General features: G+C 48.9%; 1 protein-coding gene and 1 long non-coding RNA gene across 34 annotated transcripts; both read right to left on the bottom strand.

Moving 5' to 3' along the window:
• Positions 1-140: 140 nt before the first annotated feature.
• FANCG (FA complementation group G) lies at positions 141-6,370 on the bottom strand. Of its 33 annotated transcripts, none has more exons than XR_010581531.1 (15): positions 5,779-6,370; positions 5,489-5,579; positions 5,193-5,270; positions 4,905-5,036; positions 4,444-4,646; positions 3,570-3,705; positions 3,277-3,407; positions 3,030-3,176; positions 2,738-2,889; positions 2,271-2,337; positions 1,740-2,029; positions 1,554-1,600; positions 1,204-1,359; positions 673-764; positions 141-518 (listed from the first exon to the last, which is right to left on the bottom strand). XR_010581531.1 is itself a non-coding variant. In XM_015437037.3 (15 exons), exons 1-15 carry the CDS (start codon positions 5,860-5,862, stop codon positions 410-412), a joined length of 1,947 nt encoding a protein of 648 aa, XP_015292523.3. In that variant the 5' UTR covers positions 5,863-6,370; the 3' UTR covers positions 141-409. The 33 variants fall into 33 exon arrangements, 12 of the variants coding, with proteins under 12 accessions (XP_015292523.3, XP_005581476.3, XP_015292524.3 ...); XR_284629.4 differs by having other exon boundaries at positions 676-764; XR_012424591.1 differs by having other exon boundaries at positions 673-796; positions 1,740-2,004.
• A 339-nt stretch (positions 6,371-6,709) lies between these two features.
• LOC141408645 (uncharacterized) lies at positions 6,710-12,003 on the bottom strand. The gene is made up of 2 exons (XR_012424617.1): positions 11,885-12,003; positions 6,710-6,996 (listed from the first exon to the last, which is right to left on the bottom strand). It is a non-coding gene; the product is annotated as an uncharacterized lncRNA (long non-coding RNA).
• Between the last annotated feature and the right edge of the window lie 1,635 nt (positions 12,004-13,638).

Genomic DNA, 13,638 nt, shown 5'->3' with positions numbered 1-13,638 from the left:
TTATTGTAGCCCTTTCCTCATACCCAGGCTTCAAGTTTGTAAGGTAGACGATGTCAGGAAAGGGCATCATAGACAACTAGCACTGACCTAGACGGTCATGAGCCTTCCCACCCAAGTATATGTAGTAGGCAGACAAGAGATAAATATGAAATTTTACTCGACAAAAGAAAAGGGGAAACAGGAAGAAAGGTGCCTCGAGCGAAGCCAATGACTTGGTGGTGGCAGAGATTGTTTCCTCCAAAACCAGAATGGTAGTAATTAGGGCAAATTTCACAGGCCTACCACCAACCTCACCAGTTCAGGAATTATATAGGAATGGTCACATTCCTAACAATGGTGAAGCAGAAAGCCCTCCCCACAGAGAGACAGCCCAATGGGGCCCCAGCTCAAGCTCTTGGAAACGTGGCAGCTACAGGTCACAAGACTTTGGCAGAGATGTCCGAAACTCTTCAAGGAAAGCATCACGATCAGAGGGGCGGATCCAGCTCAAATAGCTTTCTAGGTACAGGGGGAGAGACCTGGAGAGCAAGAAGGATGATGCCTAAGGGTGAAACATTAGCAGAAAGCTGGGCAGCCATGCCCCCTCTTTCAGTGTTCACCACCCACAATAGGTCCAAGGACTCTAGGACACCAACTGCCCCTCAGCCCCAAGCCAGCAGGCCTGAGCCTCACCACGTAGCATCTTCCTGTGGCCCCTTAGTTTGGGCCTCCAGCCTCCACCAGAGTGCAGTGGCCTCATCCCTCCGATCTAGCCTCTTCAGAGTCTGATGCAGGTGAAAGTAAGTGTCTCGATTACCTGTAGCCCCAGCCCACAGTACAGAATCTTAGAACTTAACATAATCTTAGGCATTGTTTTATAAAAAGGGAAACTGAGGCCTAGAGAGAGGAAGTATCTTGCCTACACTCACATATAGAAGCAGGGGCAGATCATTCACAACCATTCCCATCCCAGTGTCCATCATCTGCCCCCTACTTCTGTGCAACCCACCCCAGCAGAGTCATGGTCTTTGTGTCTGAGGATATTGGGGAAACCAGGGAACTCTTGGGAGCCCTGCATATACAGTGTATGTTTGAACACCTGGATATATCAAATCACCCCTCCTGTCTGAGAACATCACTCGTACACTTATGCCCAAGTATTTCCCATGGGCTTCTCTGTCCTTGCACATCTACGCATAGCTGATGTCATGCAAGTATACGTACCTGGGCACATCTGCACACCGAGGAGGAAGTCCTGTAAGGCTTTGGTATCCTGGCCGCTGGCTACCCATTCCAGTCCACGACTAATTAGGGCGGCTGCCCGAAGCTGCTGCAGTGCCACATCTGACTTACATCCCTGCTCACCGTTGGAAGCTGCCCCTGGGGACCACTCCCAAAATCAAGAAGTGTCTTCCCAGCCTCAGTCACCAAAACCCTAAATCCTCCTCTATTTCTTCTTGTGTCCACAGTCCCTTTCTCTTAAGTCTCCTGGTGGGCTGGGACACCTTAAAGCGAACCCACTTCCACCACTACCACTTCCAGGAGGTAAGAGGAAAACTGAAAGTCTAGATCACCTTGTTCTTTTTCCTCAGGTGTGGTCCGGAAGAGCAGCTCAAGACACCTGAAGTAGGACACGGAACAGGGGTGAAGAGGAATCAATTTCAGAAACTCTAGGGTGAGTAGGTGAACATGGAGCTCACCAACTCAGGTCCCAATCAGAAAATCATCCCTCCACATCCCTTCTAGGACCCCAGGCTCACCTGCTAAATTCACTAATTGCCACTTTTTGGGCACCCAGTTGTACCCAGGCCTGGCCCTGAAGCAGGTGGGTGGCAGAGACCCAGAGTGGGCAGTATGGCAGTTCCTTGGTTCCTTTTCTGGCATTTTCCCACAGCCGGGACATCTTGGGTAGCAGAGACGATGTGCGGCTGAGCAACTCCTCACATAGAGTCAAGGCATCTTGGGCTCTGCCTGCCTGGATCAGTGCTACCGCTGCTTCCAAAAACACCTCAGGCATACAGGGCCCTGGAGGGGAGGGGGGCGGGGAGAACTGGAGTGGGAAGAAGAGGCAGTGTCTTCAAAGGCATAAGCCACCATCTCCCAACCTCTTCACCAGGCTCTGGTACTATGCAGAGTCCTGGGCCCCCAGACTGGACAGACAGAAAAGAGGGAAAAACAAAAAATTGCAAAAAAAAAAAAAAAAAAAAGAGGGAAAAACAAAATCCCCCTCTATTCCAAAGGGGACACCAACCCTTCTACCCCACTGCAGAGAAGCTTGAAGACACACTCACCCTTGGCTCCGAGCTATCCAGCAACAGGGCCAGCAGGTCCAAGTAATGCTCTGCAGCGTCTTCTGCCCTAAGGAGTAAGAGCCCATAAGCCTCATCCTAGGCCCTAGCAGGGCCCTGCAAGGGTCCTGAGAATGTTCTCTCTTAGCTAACAGAGGGATGCTCATGGGCCCTGAGGAGGAGAGGGGAAGGGAAGGTCTTAGGGCTCCAATTCTGGCTCAGTATAGATCTACCTGTTACAGAATTGACTGGGGAAGAGACTTCAGAGTGTCAAAGATAGTGGGGGTTAATGTCTTAGTGAAGAGTCCTCAGTTCAGGTCTAGAAGCAAGGTAGGAGGCTGAGTAGTGGTGACCTATGTCCTCCCACTGCCTCATTCATCCCCCAAGTCACAAGAACAAAAGCAGAGTCACACCCCAGGGGAGGCATCAGAAGTGGGAAGAGAAGCTCAGGTGAGCAAGGGGAACCTCACCTCCCCGTCTGTAGGCACCTGCTTGCTAGTACGTGCTTGGCCTGGCTCTGAGTGCCACAATGAAGGGGTGAGGCTAGGTCAGGTGGTGGCAGTAGTAATTCTACCTCAATGAGAAACGGTGGGGCTTTGGAACTGTAAGGGACATTTAAGGCCTAAAAGAGAAAGAAAAAAATTGTATCTATAATCTTTGGGAACCATACTTCCTTATACTTGGATCTTGACTAATCAAGTTACCCCAACACAAGCACCTCAGGAATTCTCCACCCTATATCTTCATCTGGCAATTCCCTACCTCAACTAGCAGCTCCAGACTTTCCAGCTCTGCTGTTGTGTCCCCCAGTTGCTGATAGAGTCTAGAGGCCTCCAGAAGCGGAGGACCCCAGGCTGATCCCTCTTTCAGGGCTGCAACCAAGTACAACAGTGCTCTCTGTGGATTTCCCTAGAGGGATAGGAGGACACAGGCCTCAGCTACCCTTACAAAGCAAAAAGCTATATATAATGCTTGTGGTTTCCCCAATCCACCCTAGGACTGTCTTTACCATCTTACGGTGACAGGACCCCAGTGCTGTGTACACCTGGACCAACACAGGCCGTGGACACAGGCCTGAGGCCACTTCATGAAGGCTGCTTAGTGCCTTCTCTGGGTTCCCTGTGATCAACTCCTGGAGACCTGAGGACAATCAGGGTGTGAGCTTGGAGAGGCCTCTATAGAGCAGGGGTCATGATGGGGGACAAGGGTCTAAGAAGCCCATGGAACTGAATGATACGAGAGAGGGCATGAGTCTGGAGGACCACTTAAGAGAGGAAGAGATGAGTCAGGTTGCTAGCTGACCTCGGCGGTAGGCAAATGCTGTCAGGAGGACATCCTTCAATCCCTGGGCATCCTGCAGGGTCAACGGAGCATCTAATTCCTCAGCTGGAGGACTCCAAGTTTTCAGAAGTAACAGCAGATCCTCAGAGGCTCCACTCTGGGGAAAGAAGGACGACCAGAAGTTCCAAGCCTACAACCTCCCTGTCTTCTCCTATCCCCATCATGGCTAGACCTTGAGCTCAAGGGTCCTCTTGATCCTTGAGGACACAGGCCTCAGCTCCCCTTACAAAGCAAGAAGCTATGCATAATGCCTGTGGTTTCCCCCAATTCTAAGAGATAGACAGCTATGAGGCAAGGATTTAAAAAAGAAAGAAAAACCTGGGGCAGTGATGATCTGTTCTAGCACGGCTCCTCACTCAGGGCAAGGACCATATTTGAGTTACCCAGTAAGGAGACTAAGGCTGAGAGGTGACTTCAGCAAGATCACTAGAGCCCTATCCCTATCCCCCCCAAAAAATTTTATTTTTTTTGAGACAGGGTCTCCCTCTGTCACCCAGGCTAGAGGGCTGGAGTGCCGTGGCATGATCATAGCTCACAGTTCACTGTTGCCTCCACCTCTTGGGTTCAAGTGATCCTCCTACCTCAGCCTCCTGAAGTGTTGAGATTACAGGTATGAGCCACCATGCCTGACCCATTTTTAAAAAACACTCCTAAGAGAATCCCCACAATGAGAGACCAACCAGGGCAAGGTCACCCAAGAGTCCCAGAGAGAATCCAGATTTTCTGACCACCAACCCAGCCGCCTGTCCGGTACATGATGATGCTACTGCAGCTGGAGACAAAGGAGGAGGAAGGAAGGAGGAGACCCTCAGCTTCAGGTCACTTTCCCTATTACCTGGCTGTCATTCAGGGTCTCTAGCAACAAGGCCAAGTCCCCAAGACGGTCAGCGCTCAACCAGAGGGCAGCCTGCAGGCCAGCCAGGCGGTGCAGGGCAGACAGCAGCTCTGGCAGAAGGCAGGAAGCACGAAGGGCAGAGTCCCACAGCTCCCTGAGCCCCTGTTCCAACCTGGGCCCCCGCTGCTCCTGTGTCTCCAGCACTGTAGAGTATACACACACACACAGACACACACACAACTGAGGTAGGACCTCATCCTCCGTCTCCCCACACACTCTGGCTTTCCTCTCCTGCAGGACCCCAAAGGTCACAATAATACCTCAACCTGGTCTGAGGAGCACAGAGAAGGGCACCTCTCTCCATGGAGGTGACAGATGTTGTTGATCCTCCCATCCCCCTGCAATAACTTAAACCCAGACTGAAGCTGGCAGGGGAATTGGGAACAATCTCTGGCCCTCACCTCTCTCTAGGCCCCGCTGGATATCCTGGGCCTGATCCTCTGTGAAACCCTGGGCCAAGCTTGCCCTCAGGATAATGAAGTTGCAGATGACAGTCAGCTCCAAGGGAAGAACAGGAACTGCGGCAGGGAGCCCTGGAGCAACAAAGTTGGTCTTACAGACTGCTCCCCCATGGAAGATCCTCCAAATAAGATACCAACCCAGAGATCACCCCCCTCCAACCAAAAATGGCCAAAATAAAGAACCCACCCTCCAGCCGATTAGCTAAGGATTAAAAAAAAGAACCCAACCTTTGGACAGAGAGTCTGGAAAGTGCAAAAAAGTTATCCAGATCAGACCATCCTGGAAATCATTTTTCAAATGCCACTCTGTGCGTAAGGAAGAGAGGGATTTGCCTGTACAAAGATGATTCACTCCAGCCCCCTCTGTGCCTTAAACAGGACTCCCTGCCCCCTAAGTAATTTTGTCGATGCCAGAAATGCAGGAGCAGATGAGTCTCTGGCTATGGAGGAGGGGAACTCCCCTTACCTGCTTACCTGACCTCCATAGTCTGCAAGGTAAGCAGGTAAGGGGAGGACCTGCTTACCTTGCAGACTATGGAGGAGCCCTCTGAGCCCTTCCAGTGCATCCTGAGCCAACTGCTGTCGCCTCAGAGTCAGACCGGAGTTCTGAGCCACCTGCCACATGAGGGAGGGGTTGTCATTGAGGATCAATCCTTTTTTCTCCCCTTGCAGCAGTGGCAAGGGATGCATTCTCCAGTCATTTCTGGCTCTTTGGTCAAGCTCAGCCCCTCCCCATCGGTTGGGGTAAATCCACTGCAAACCCGCTTTCAGGGATCTTGGGGCTGCAAACCGAGGGTGCCACCAACCGTGTTACCTTGGCCTGTCGAACGAGCCGGTCATTCTTTTCCCTCCACAGGTCCAGGCAGCTGGAGCCCACAGAGGTGGTCTGGCGGGACATGGTGGCCGAGGCTGGGCCCAGACACCTGAAGCGAACTTGGGAAGGGTGAAGCTGGCACGCCCAAGCTCTCAACCCCAGCGGGGAGGGGCCTGGGCACTTCCGCACCCCGCCGAACTCCTCTGCTTCCCTCGGGGTCCCAATTCACCCGCCCAGGCTTTCCAGGACAGATGGGACGCTCTCTCAGCGCGGCCCGCCCGGCTCTCAACCTCGCCTGTGGTTGGCAGGGTCTGCGAAGCTCTGGGCTGCGGTTGGTCCTCTTCAAGCGTTAGTTCCCGCGGGAAACTTGGGGAGGAAACGAGTCAGCAACCCCCGACAGGTAGGCTTAGGCGGGCTAGAAGCGGGGGCCGTGTCTGGGGCAGTCGCACGGCCGGCGGTGCGGCCCGCTCGGCCCTCGCGGAGGCCACAGCCTCGAGAAAGGGTGGCGGGAGCGAGTCTCGGCTCCACAGTCCGTGGCTTGCCCCTTCCTCGCTGCCACACTCCCAGGTCCGCCTGGGTTCCCGCTTCCACTGAGGGCCGGCCGCGAGGTGCATGCTGGGAGTCGTAGTACCGCCCCGGCGTGGAACAACCCCCCACCGCCGCCCCCAGCGTGGAACAGCCCAGCCCTGGCGGACGGTGTTTCCAGAAAACGGTGACTGGAGACGAGCGCGCTCCGTAATCGTCCATCGTTTCTCTGCTCACTGTCGAGCACCAACATGCTCACCACGGTCGGCTCTCTACCGCGTGTAGTCTGACTGCTGGAAGTGCCGCTCTGTACTTGCACTGCTCAAAGGTACCTGCCCAATCCTTTCAAATTAAATGGAGCTAGAATTGAATATTCATATGCAAAAAGAAAGAAAAAAGACAGGAAAGAACGCTACCATACATACATACATAACATCAACTCAATGGATCACAAACTAAATATAAGAGCCAAAAATATAAAACTTCTAAAAGAAAACGTAAACCAGCCAAGCCAACATAGTGAAACCGTCTTCACAAAAATACAAAAATTAGCCGGGCGTGGTTCGTGCGCCTGTAATCCCAGCTACCTAGGAGGCTGAGGCGGAAGAATCGTTTGAACCAAGGTGGTAGAGGTTGCAGTCAGCCGAGATCGTGCCATTGCACTCCAACATGGGTGACACAGTGAGACTCCATCTCAAAAAAATAAAAAAAAAGGTAAGAGAACAGCTTTATGGCAACGAGTTCTTAAGACACAGCACTAGAAGCTTGAACAATAAAACAAAAAAGTTAACTTCATTAAAATTAAAAACTCTTTTACTACAAAGGTATCATTAAGAAAAGTTGGCGGGGCGCGGTGGCTCACGCCTGTAATCCCAACACTTTGGGAGGCCGAGACGGGCGGATCACGAGGTCAGGAGATCGAGACCATCCTGGCTAACACGGTGAAACCCCGTCTCTACTAAAAATACAAAAATTAGCCAGATGCGGTGGCGGGCGCCTGTAGTCCTGGCTACTCGGGAGGCTGAGGCAGGAGAATGGCGTGAACCTGGGAGGCAGGGCTTGCAGTGAGTGGAGATCGCGCCACTGCACTCCAGCCTGGGCGACAGAGTGAGACTCCGTCTCAAAAAAAAAAAGAAAAGAAAAGAAAAGAAAAGTCATAGGCTGGATGTGGCTCATGCTGTAATCTCAGCACTTTGGGAGGCTGAGGCTGGAGGATTCCTTGAAGCCAGGAATTCAGCAACAAAGATGGTGTCTTTTGTAGAGACATTATCTCTACAAAAAATGCAAAACATTAACCCTGGCACAATAACACACCTGTAGACCCAGCTACTTGGGAGGCTGAGGTGGGAGAAGCCCTTGAGCCTAGGAGTTCCAGGTTGCAGTGAACCATGATCACACCACTGCACTCCAGCCTAAGTAACAGAGTGAGACCCTGCCTCAAAAAAAGAAAGGTCACAGTCACAGACTGGGAGAAACTACTTGCTAATTATATACCTCATAAGGGACTGGTATCCCTAACACATAAAAACTCTCAAAACTCAAGAAAAAGATTTTTAAAACAATTTTAGCTGGGTGTGGTGGTTCACGCCTGTTATCCCAGCACTTTGGGAGGCTGACGTGGATCATCTGAGCCTCAGAAGTTCAAGACCAGCCTGGGCAACATAGCAAAACCCCACCTCTACAAAAAAATACAAAAATTAGCTGGGCATGGTGACACATGCCTATAGTCCCATCTACTCAGGAGACTGAGGTGGGAGGATCACCTGAGCCCAGGGAGGTCGAAGCTGCAGTGAGCCATGATTGTGCTACTGCACTCTAGCCTGGGCAACAAAGTGAGAACCTCTCTCAAAACAAAACTAAAAACAATTTTAAGATGGACCAAAAAAAAAACCCAGACATTTTACCAAAAAAGATACACTAATGGCTAAGAAACACATAAAAAGATGCTCAGCATTATTAGCTATTAGAGAAAGGCAGTTAAAAACATGGCCAGGGCTGGGCCATGTTACACCTGTAATCCCAGCCCTTTGGGAGGCCGAGGTGGGTGGATCACTTGAGGTCAGGAGTTGGAGGCCAGCATGGCCAACATGGTGAAACCCCATCTCTACTAAAAATACAAAAATTAGCCCGGCATGGTGGTGCATGCCTGTAATCCCAGCTACTTGGGAAGCTGAGGCGAGAGAATGGCTTGAACCCGGAAGGTGGAGGTTGCAGTAAGCTGAGATCACGCCACTGTACTCTAGCCTGGGCGACACTGCGAGACTTCATCTCAAAAAACAAAAAACCGCTATACACAGCTGGGCGTGGTGGCTTACACCTTTAATTCCAGCACTTTGGGAGGCTGAGGCAGGTGGATCACTTGAGGCCAGGAGTTTGAGACCAGCCAAGCCAATAGGGCAAAACCCTGTCTCTACTGAAAATACAAAAATTAGCTGGGCATGGTGGCAGACACCTGTAATCCCAGCTACTCGGGAGGCTGAGGCACGAGAATCACTTGAATCTGGGAAACAGAGGTTGCAGTGAGCTGAGACCGTGCCACTACACTCCAGCCTGGGTGACAGAGTGAGACTCTGTCTCAAAAATAAGTAAATAAAAATAAAAATAAAAACACTACACACATACGTACATAAAATGACTACAATAAAAACAGATTACACCAAGTGTTGGTGAGGATGTGTATAAGGAACACTCATACACTGCTGGTGGGAATATAAAATAGTATACTCACTTTGGAAAAGTTTGGCAGTTTCTTAAAAAGTTAATCATAGGCTGGGCATGGTGGCTCATGACTGTAATCCCAGCACTTTGGGAGGCCAAGGCAGGTGGATCACGAGGTTAGGTTATCGAAACCATCCTGGCTAACACGGTGAAACCCTGTCTCTACTAAAAATACAAAAAAATAGCCAGGCATGGTGGCATGCACCTGTAGTCCCAGCTACTCGGGAGGCTGAGGCAGGAGAATGCCATGAACCTGGGAAGCAGAGCTTGCAGTGAGCCAAGACCCCATCGCTGCCCTCCAGCCTGGGTGACAGAGCGAGACTCCATCTCAAAAAAAAAAAAAAAAAAAAAAGTCAATCATAAATTTACCATAAGACCCAGCAATTCCACTCCAAAGAATACTCCCAAGAGAAATGAAAACATAAGTCCACACTGAGATTTGTTGCAAATATTCATTGTAGCTAAAAATGTTCATAATAGCTAAAAACTGAAAACAATCAAAATGTCCATCAGTTGGTCAAAGCCAATGATTTAGCAATAAAAAGGGGCAAAACAGTGCACCAACAAACTTTTTTTTTTTTTTTTTTTTTTGAGACGGAGTCTCACGCTGTTGCCCAGGCTGGAGTGCAGTGGCGCGATCTCGGCTCACTGCAAGCTCCGCCTCCCGGGTTCCCGCCATTCTCCTGCCTCAGCCTCCTGAGTAGCTGGGACTACAGGCGCCCGCCACCGCGCCCGGCTAATTTTTTGTATTTTTAGTAGAGACGGGGTTTCACTGTGGTCTCGATCTCCTGACCTTGTGATCCGCCCGCCTCGGCCTCCCAAAGTGCTGGGATTACAGGCTTGAGCCACCGCGCCCGGCCAGACTTTTTTTTTTTTTAGACGGAGTCTCGCTCTGTTGCTCAGGCTGGAGTGCAGTGGCATGATCTCAGCTCACTGAAACCTCTGCCTCCTGGGTTCAAGCAATTCTCCTGCCTCAGCCTCCCAAGTAACTGGGATCACAGGCGCACACCACCACGCCCAGCTAATTTTTTTGTATTTTAGTAGATACGGGGTTTCACCATGTTGCCCAGGCTGGTCTTGAACTCCTGAGCTCAGGCAATCCACTGGCCTCAGCCTTCCAAAATGCTGGGATTACAAACTTATAAAGACTGAAAACAGGCCGGGTGCTGTGGCTTATGCCTGTAATCCTAGCTTTTTGGGAGGCCAGGGTGGGCGGATCACGATGTCAAGACATTGAGACCATCCTGACCAACATGGTGAAACCTCGTCTCTACTAAAAATACAAAAATTAGCTGGGCATGGTGCACCTGTAATCCCAGCTACTCGGGAGGCCGAGGCAGGAGAATCCCTTGAACCTGGGAGGCAGAGGTTGCAGTGAGCCGAGATCGCGCCACTGCACTCCAGCCTGGGCAACAGAGACTCTGTCTCAAAAAAAAAAGGAAAAAAAAAAAAAAAAGACTGAAAACAGGCCAGGCGTAGTGGCTCATGCCTATAATCCCAGCACTTTGGGAGACTGAGGCGGGCGGATCACCTGAGGGCAGGAAACCAGCCTGGCTAACATTGTGAAACCCCATCTCCACTAAAAATACAAAAAATAGCCAGACGTGGTGGCATGTGACTATAGTCCCAGCTACTTGGGAGGCTGAGGCAGGAGAACCACTTGAACCCAGGAGGCAGAGGCTGTAGTGAGCAGAAATCATGCCACTGCACTCCAGCCTGGGCAACAGAGTGAAACTCCATCTCTAAATAAATAAATAAATAAATAAATAAAAGACCGAAAACAGATCATTGGTCTGGGGTGGGATTAGAGAATCAATGTAGGGAATTTTGGGGGGGTGATAGAAATGTTCTAAAATTAAGTTGTGGCATTTTGCAATAACTTATTTCATATGACACCAAAAACATAAGCAATGAAAGAAAAAAAAAGGATAAATTGGACTTTCTCAAAATTAAGAATTTTTGTGTAGGCCGGGCGCAGTGGCTCACGCCTGTAATCCCAGCACTTTGGGAGGCCAAGGTGGGTGGATCATAAAGTGAAGAGATTGAGACCATCCTGGCCAACATGGTGAAATCCCGTCTCTACTAAAAATACAAAATTTAGCTGGGTATGGTGGCGTGCGCCTGTAGTCCCAGCTACTTGGGAGGCTGAGGCAGGAGAATCACTTGAACCCGGGAGGTGGAGGTTGCAGTGAGCCGAGACATTGCCACTGCACTCCAGCCTGGGCGACAGAGCGAGACTCCATCACAAAAAAAAAAAAAAATAAAGAATTTTTGTGCATTGAAGGATATTATCAAGAAAATGAAAAGACAACCCACAGAATGGAGAAAATATTTGTAAATCATATATCATATCATATATCTGTTAAGGGACCTGTATCTAGCATGTATAAAGAATGCTGGCCAGGGCTGGGTGCAGTGGCTCACGCCTGTAATCCCAGAACTTTGGGAGGCCGAGGTGGGCAGATCACGAGGTCAGGAGATCGACACCATCCTAGCTAACACGGTGAAACCCCGTCTCTACTAAAAATACAAAAAATTAGCTGGGCATGGTGGTGGGTGCCTGTAGTCCCAGCTACTTGGGAGGCTGAGGCAGGAGAATGGTGTGAACCAGGGAGGCAGAGCTTGCAGTGAGCGGAGATCACACCACTGCACTCCAACCTAGGCAACAGAGCAAGACTCCTTCTCAAAAAAAAAAAAAAAAATGCTGGCCAGGCACACTGGCTTACACCTGTAATCCCAGCACTTTGGGAGGCTGAAGCAGGAGGATTGCCTTAGCCCAAGAGTTCAAGACCAGCCTGGGCAACAGAGTGGGGCCCTGTCTCTACAAAAACATAAAATATTAGTCGGCCATGGTGGTACACACCTGTAGTCCCAGTTACTCAGGAAGCTGAGACAGGAGGATTGCTTGAACCCAGGAGGTTCTGGCTTCAGTGAGCCATGATCATGCCACTGCACTACAGCTTGGGTGACAGCAAGACCCTGGTCCAAGAATAATAATAATAATAATCCAATTAAAAATAGTCAAAGAATCTGAATGGGCATTTTTCCAATAAGCACAAGAAAAGATGCTCAGCTCAGCATCATTAATCATTAAGGAAATGCACACCAAAACCACAATGAGATATTACTTCACACCCACTAGGATGGTTAGAATCAAAGACAGATAGTAACAAGTGTTGACATGGATGTGGAGAAATTGTTACCCATATATACTTCTGGTAGGACTGTAAAACGATATAGCAACTTTGGAAAACCAGCTGGCAGTTCCTTGAAAGATTAAACAGAGTTACCTTATGACCCAGCAGTTGCTCAGTGTACAGCTAGGTATACACTCAAGAGAAATTAAAACATACGTCTCAACAAAAACTTATACACAAATGTTTATAGCAGCATTACATAATAACCAAAATGTGTAAACCCAAATGGCTTTCAATGGATGAACGGAAAACAAAATGTGGTATATCCATGCAATGAAGTATTATTTGGCCATAAAGAGGAATGAAGTACCAATACATGCTACAACATGGATGAACTCTGAAAACAGTAGGCTGAGTAAAGGAAAATAACACAGAAAAAGGCACTACTGTATGAGCCCATTTATATGAAATGTCCAGAACAGGCAAATCTATACAGACAGAAAACAAATGAGTGGTACCAGGAGTTAAGGGGGAGAAGAGAAGGAATGACTGCTTAAGGGTATAGGGTTTCTTTTTGGGGTAACGAAAACATTCTGGAATTGATAGTGATGATGATTGCACAACGTTGTGAATATACTAATGGCCACTAAATTATACACTTTAAAATGGTTAATTTTATATGAATTTTACTTCAATTTTAAAAAAGAAAAAGAATGAAGTACTGCTGTGTGCTGCTATATAGATGAAACCGGAAAACATTATGCTAACTGGAAGATGCCAGTCACAAAAGACCACATATTATTATGATCCCATTTCTGTGAAATATCCAAAATGGGCAAATATATAGAGAGACAGAAAGCAGATTAGTATAGCCAGGGGTTAGGGAGGGTTGGAGGGTGATACCTAAAGAGTAGATTTTCTTTTGGGGTTGATGAAAATGTTCTAAAATTGATTCTGGTGATGGTTGTACAATTCTGTAAATACACAAAAACCATTAAATCTTACACCTTACATGGGTAAATTTTATGGTAAATTGTATTTCAATAAAGTTTTTTAAAAAAAGAATCAGGGCTGGGTGCAGTGGCTCACACCTGTAATCCCAACACTTTAGGAGGTTGAGGCAGGAGGATGGCTTGAGGCCAGTTCAAGACCAGCCTAGGCAAGACAGCAAGATGTCATCTCTACAAAAAATTAAAGGAAAAAAAAAAGAATCATTGAGTTAGTGTGGAATAGACTCTGATTTCAAGGAAAAGGCAAGGATAAGAAATAATTTTTCTTTTTAAGAGAGAGAGGGTCTCACTATGTTCTCAGGCTAGAGTGCAGTGGCTATTCACAGGTGTATTCATTGTGCACTACGGCCTCAAACTCCTGGGCTCAAGTGATCCACCTCAGCCTCCTACATAGCTGGGACCATGCCTGGCTATTTTTTTTATTTTTGTAGAGATGGAGTCTTGCTATCCTCAAGTGATCCTCCTGCCTC

This window comes from Macaca fascicularis, chromosome 15 (assembly GCF_037993035.2).
Source record: "Macaca fascicularis isolate 582-1 chromosome 15, T2T-MFA8v1.1".
Lineage (NCBI taxonomy): Eukaryota > Metazoa > Chordata > Mammalia > Primates > Cercopithecidae > Macaca > Macaca fascicularis.
Note: the sequence above shows the minus strand (reverse complement) of the source record. Positions and strands in the feature narration are given on the sequence as shown.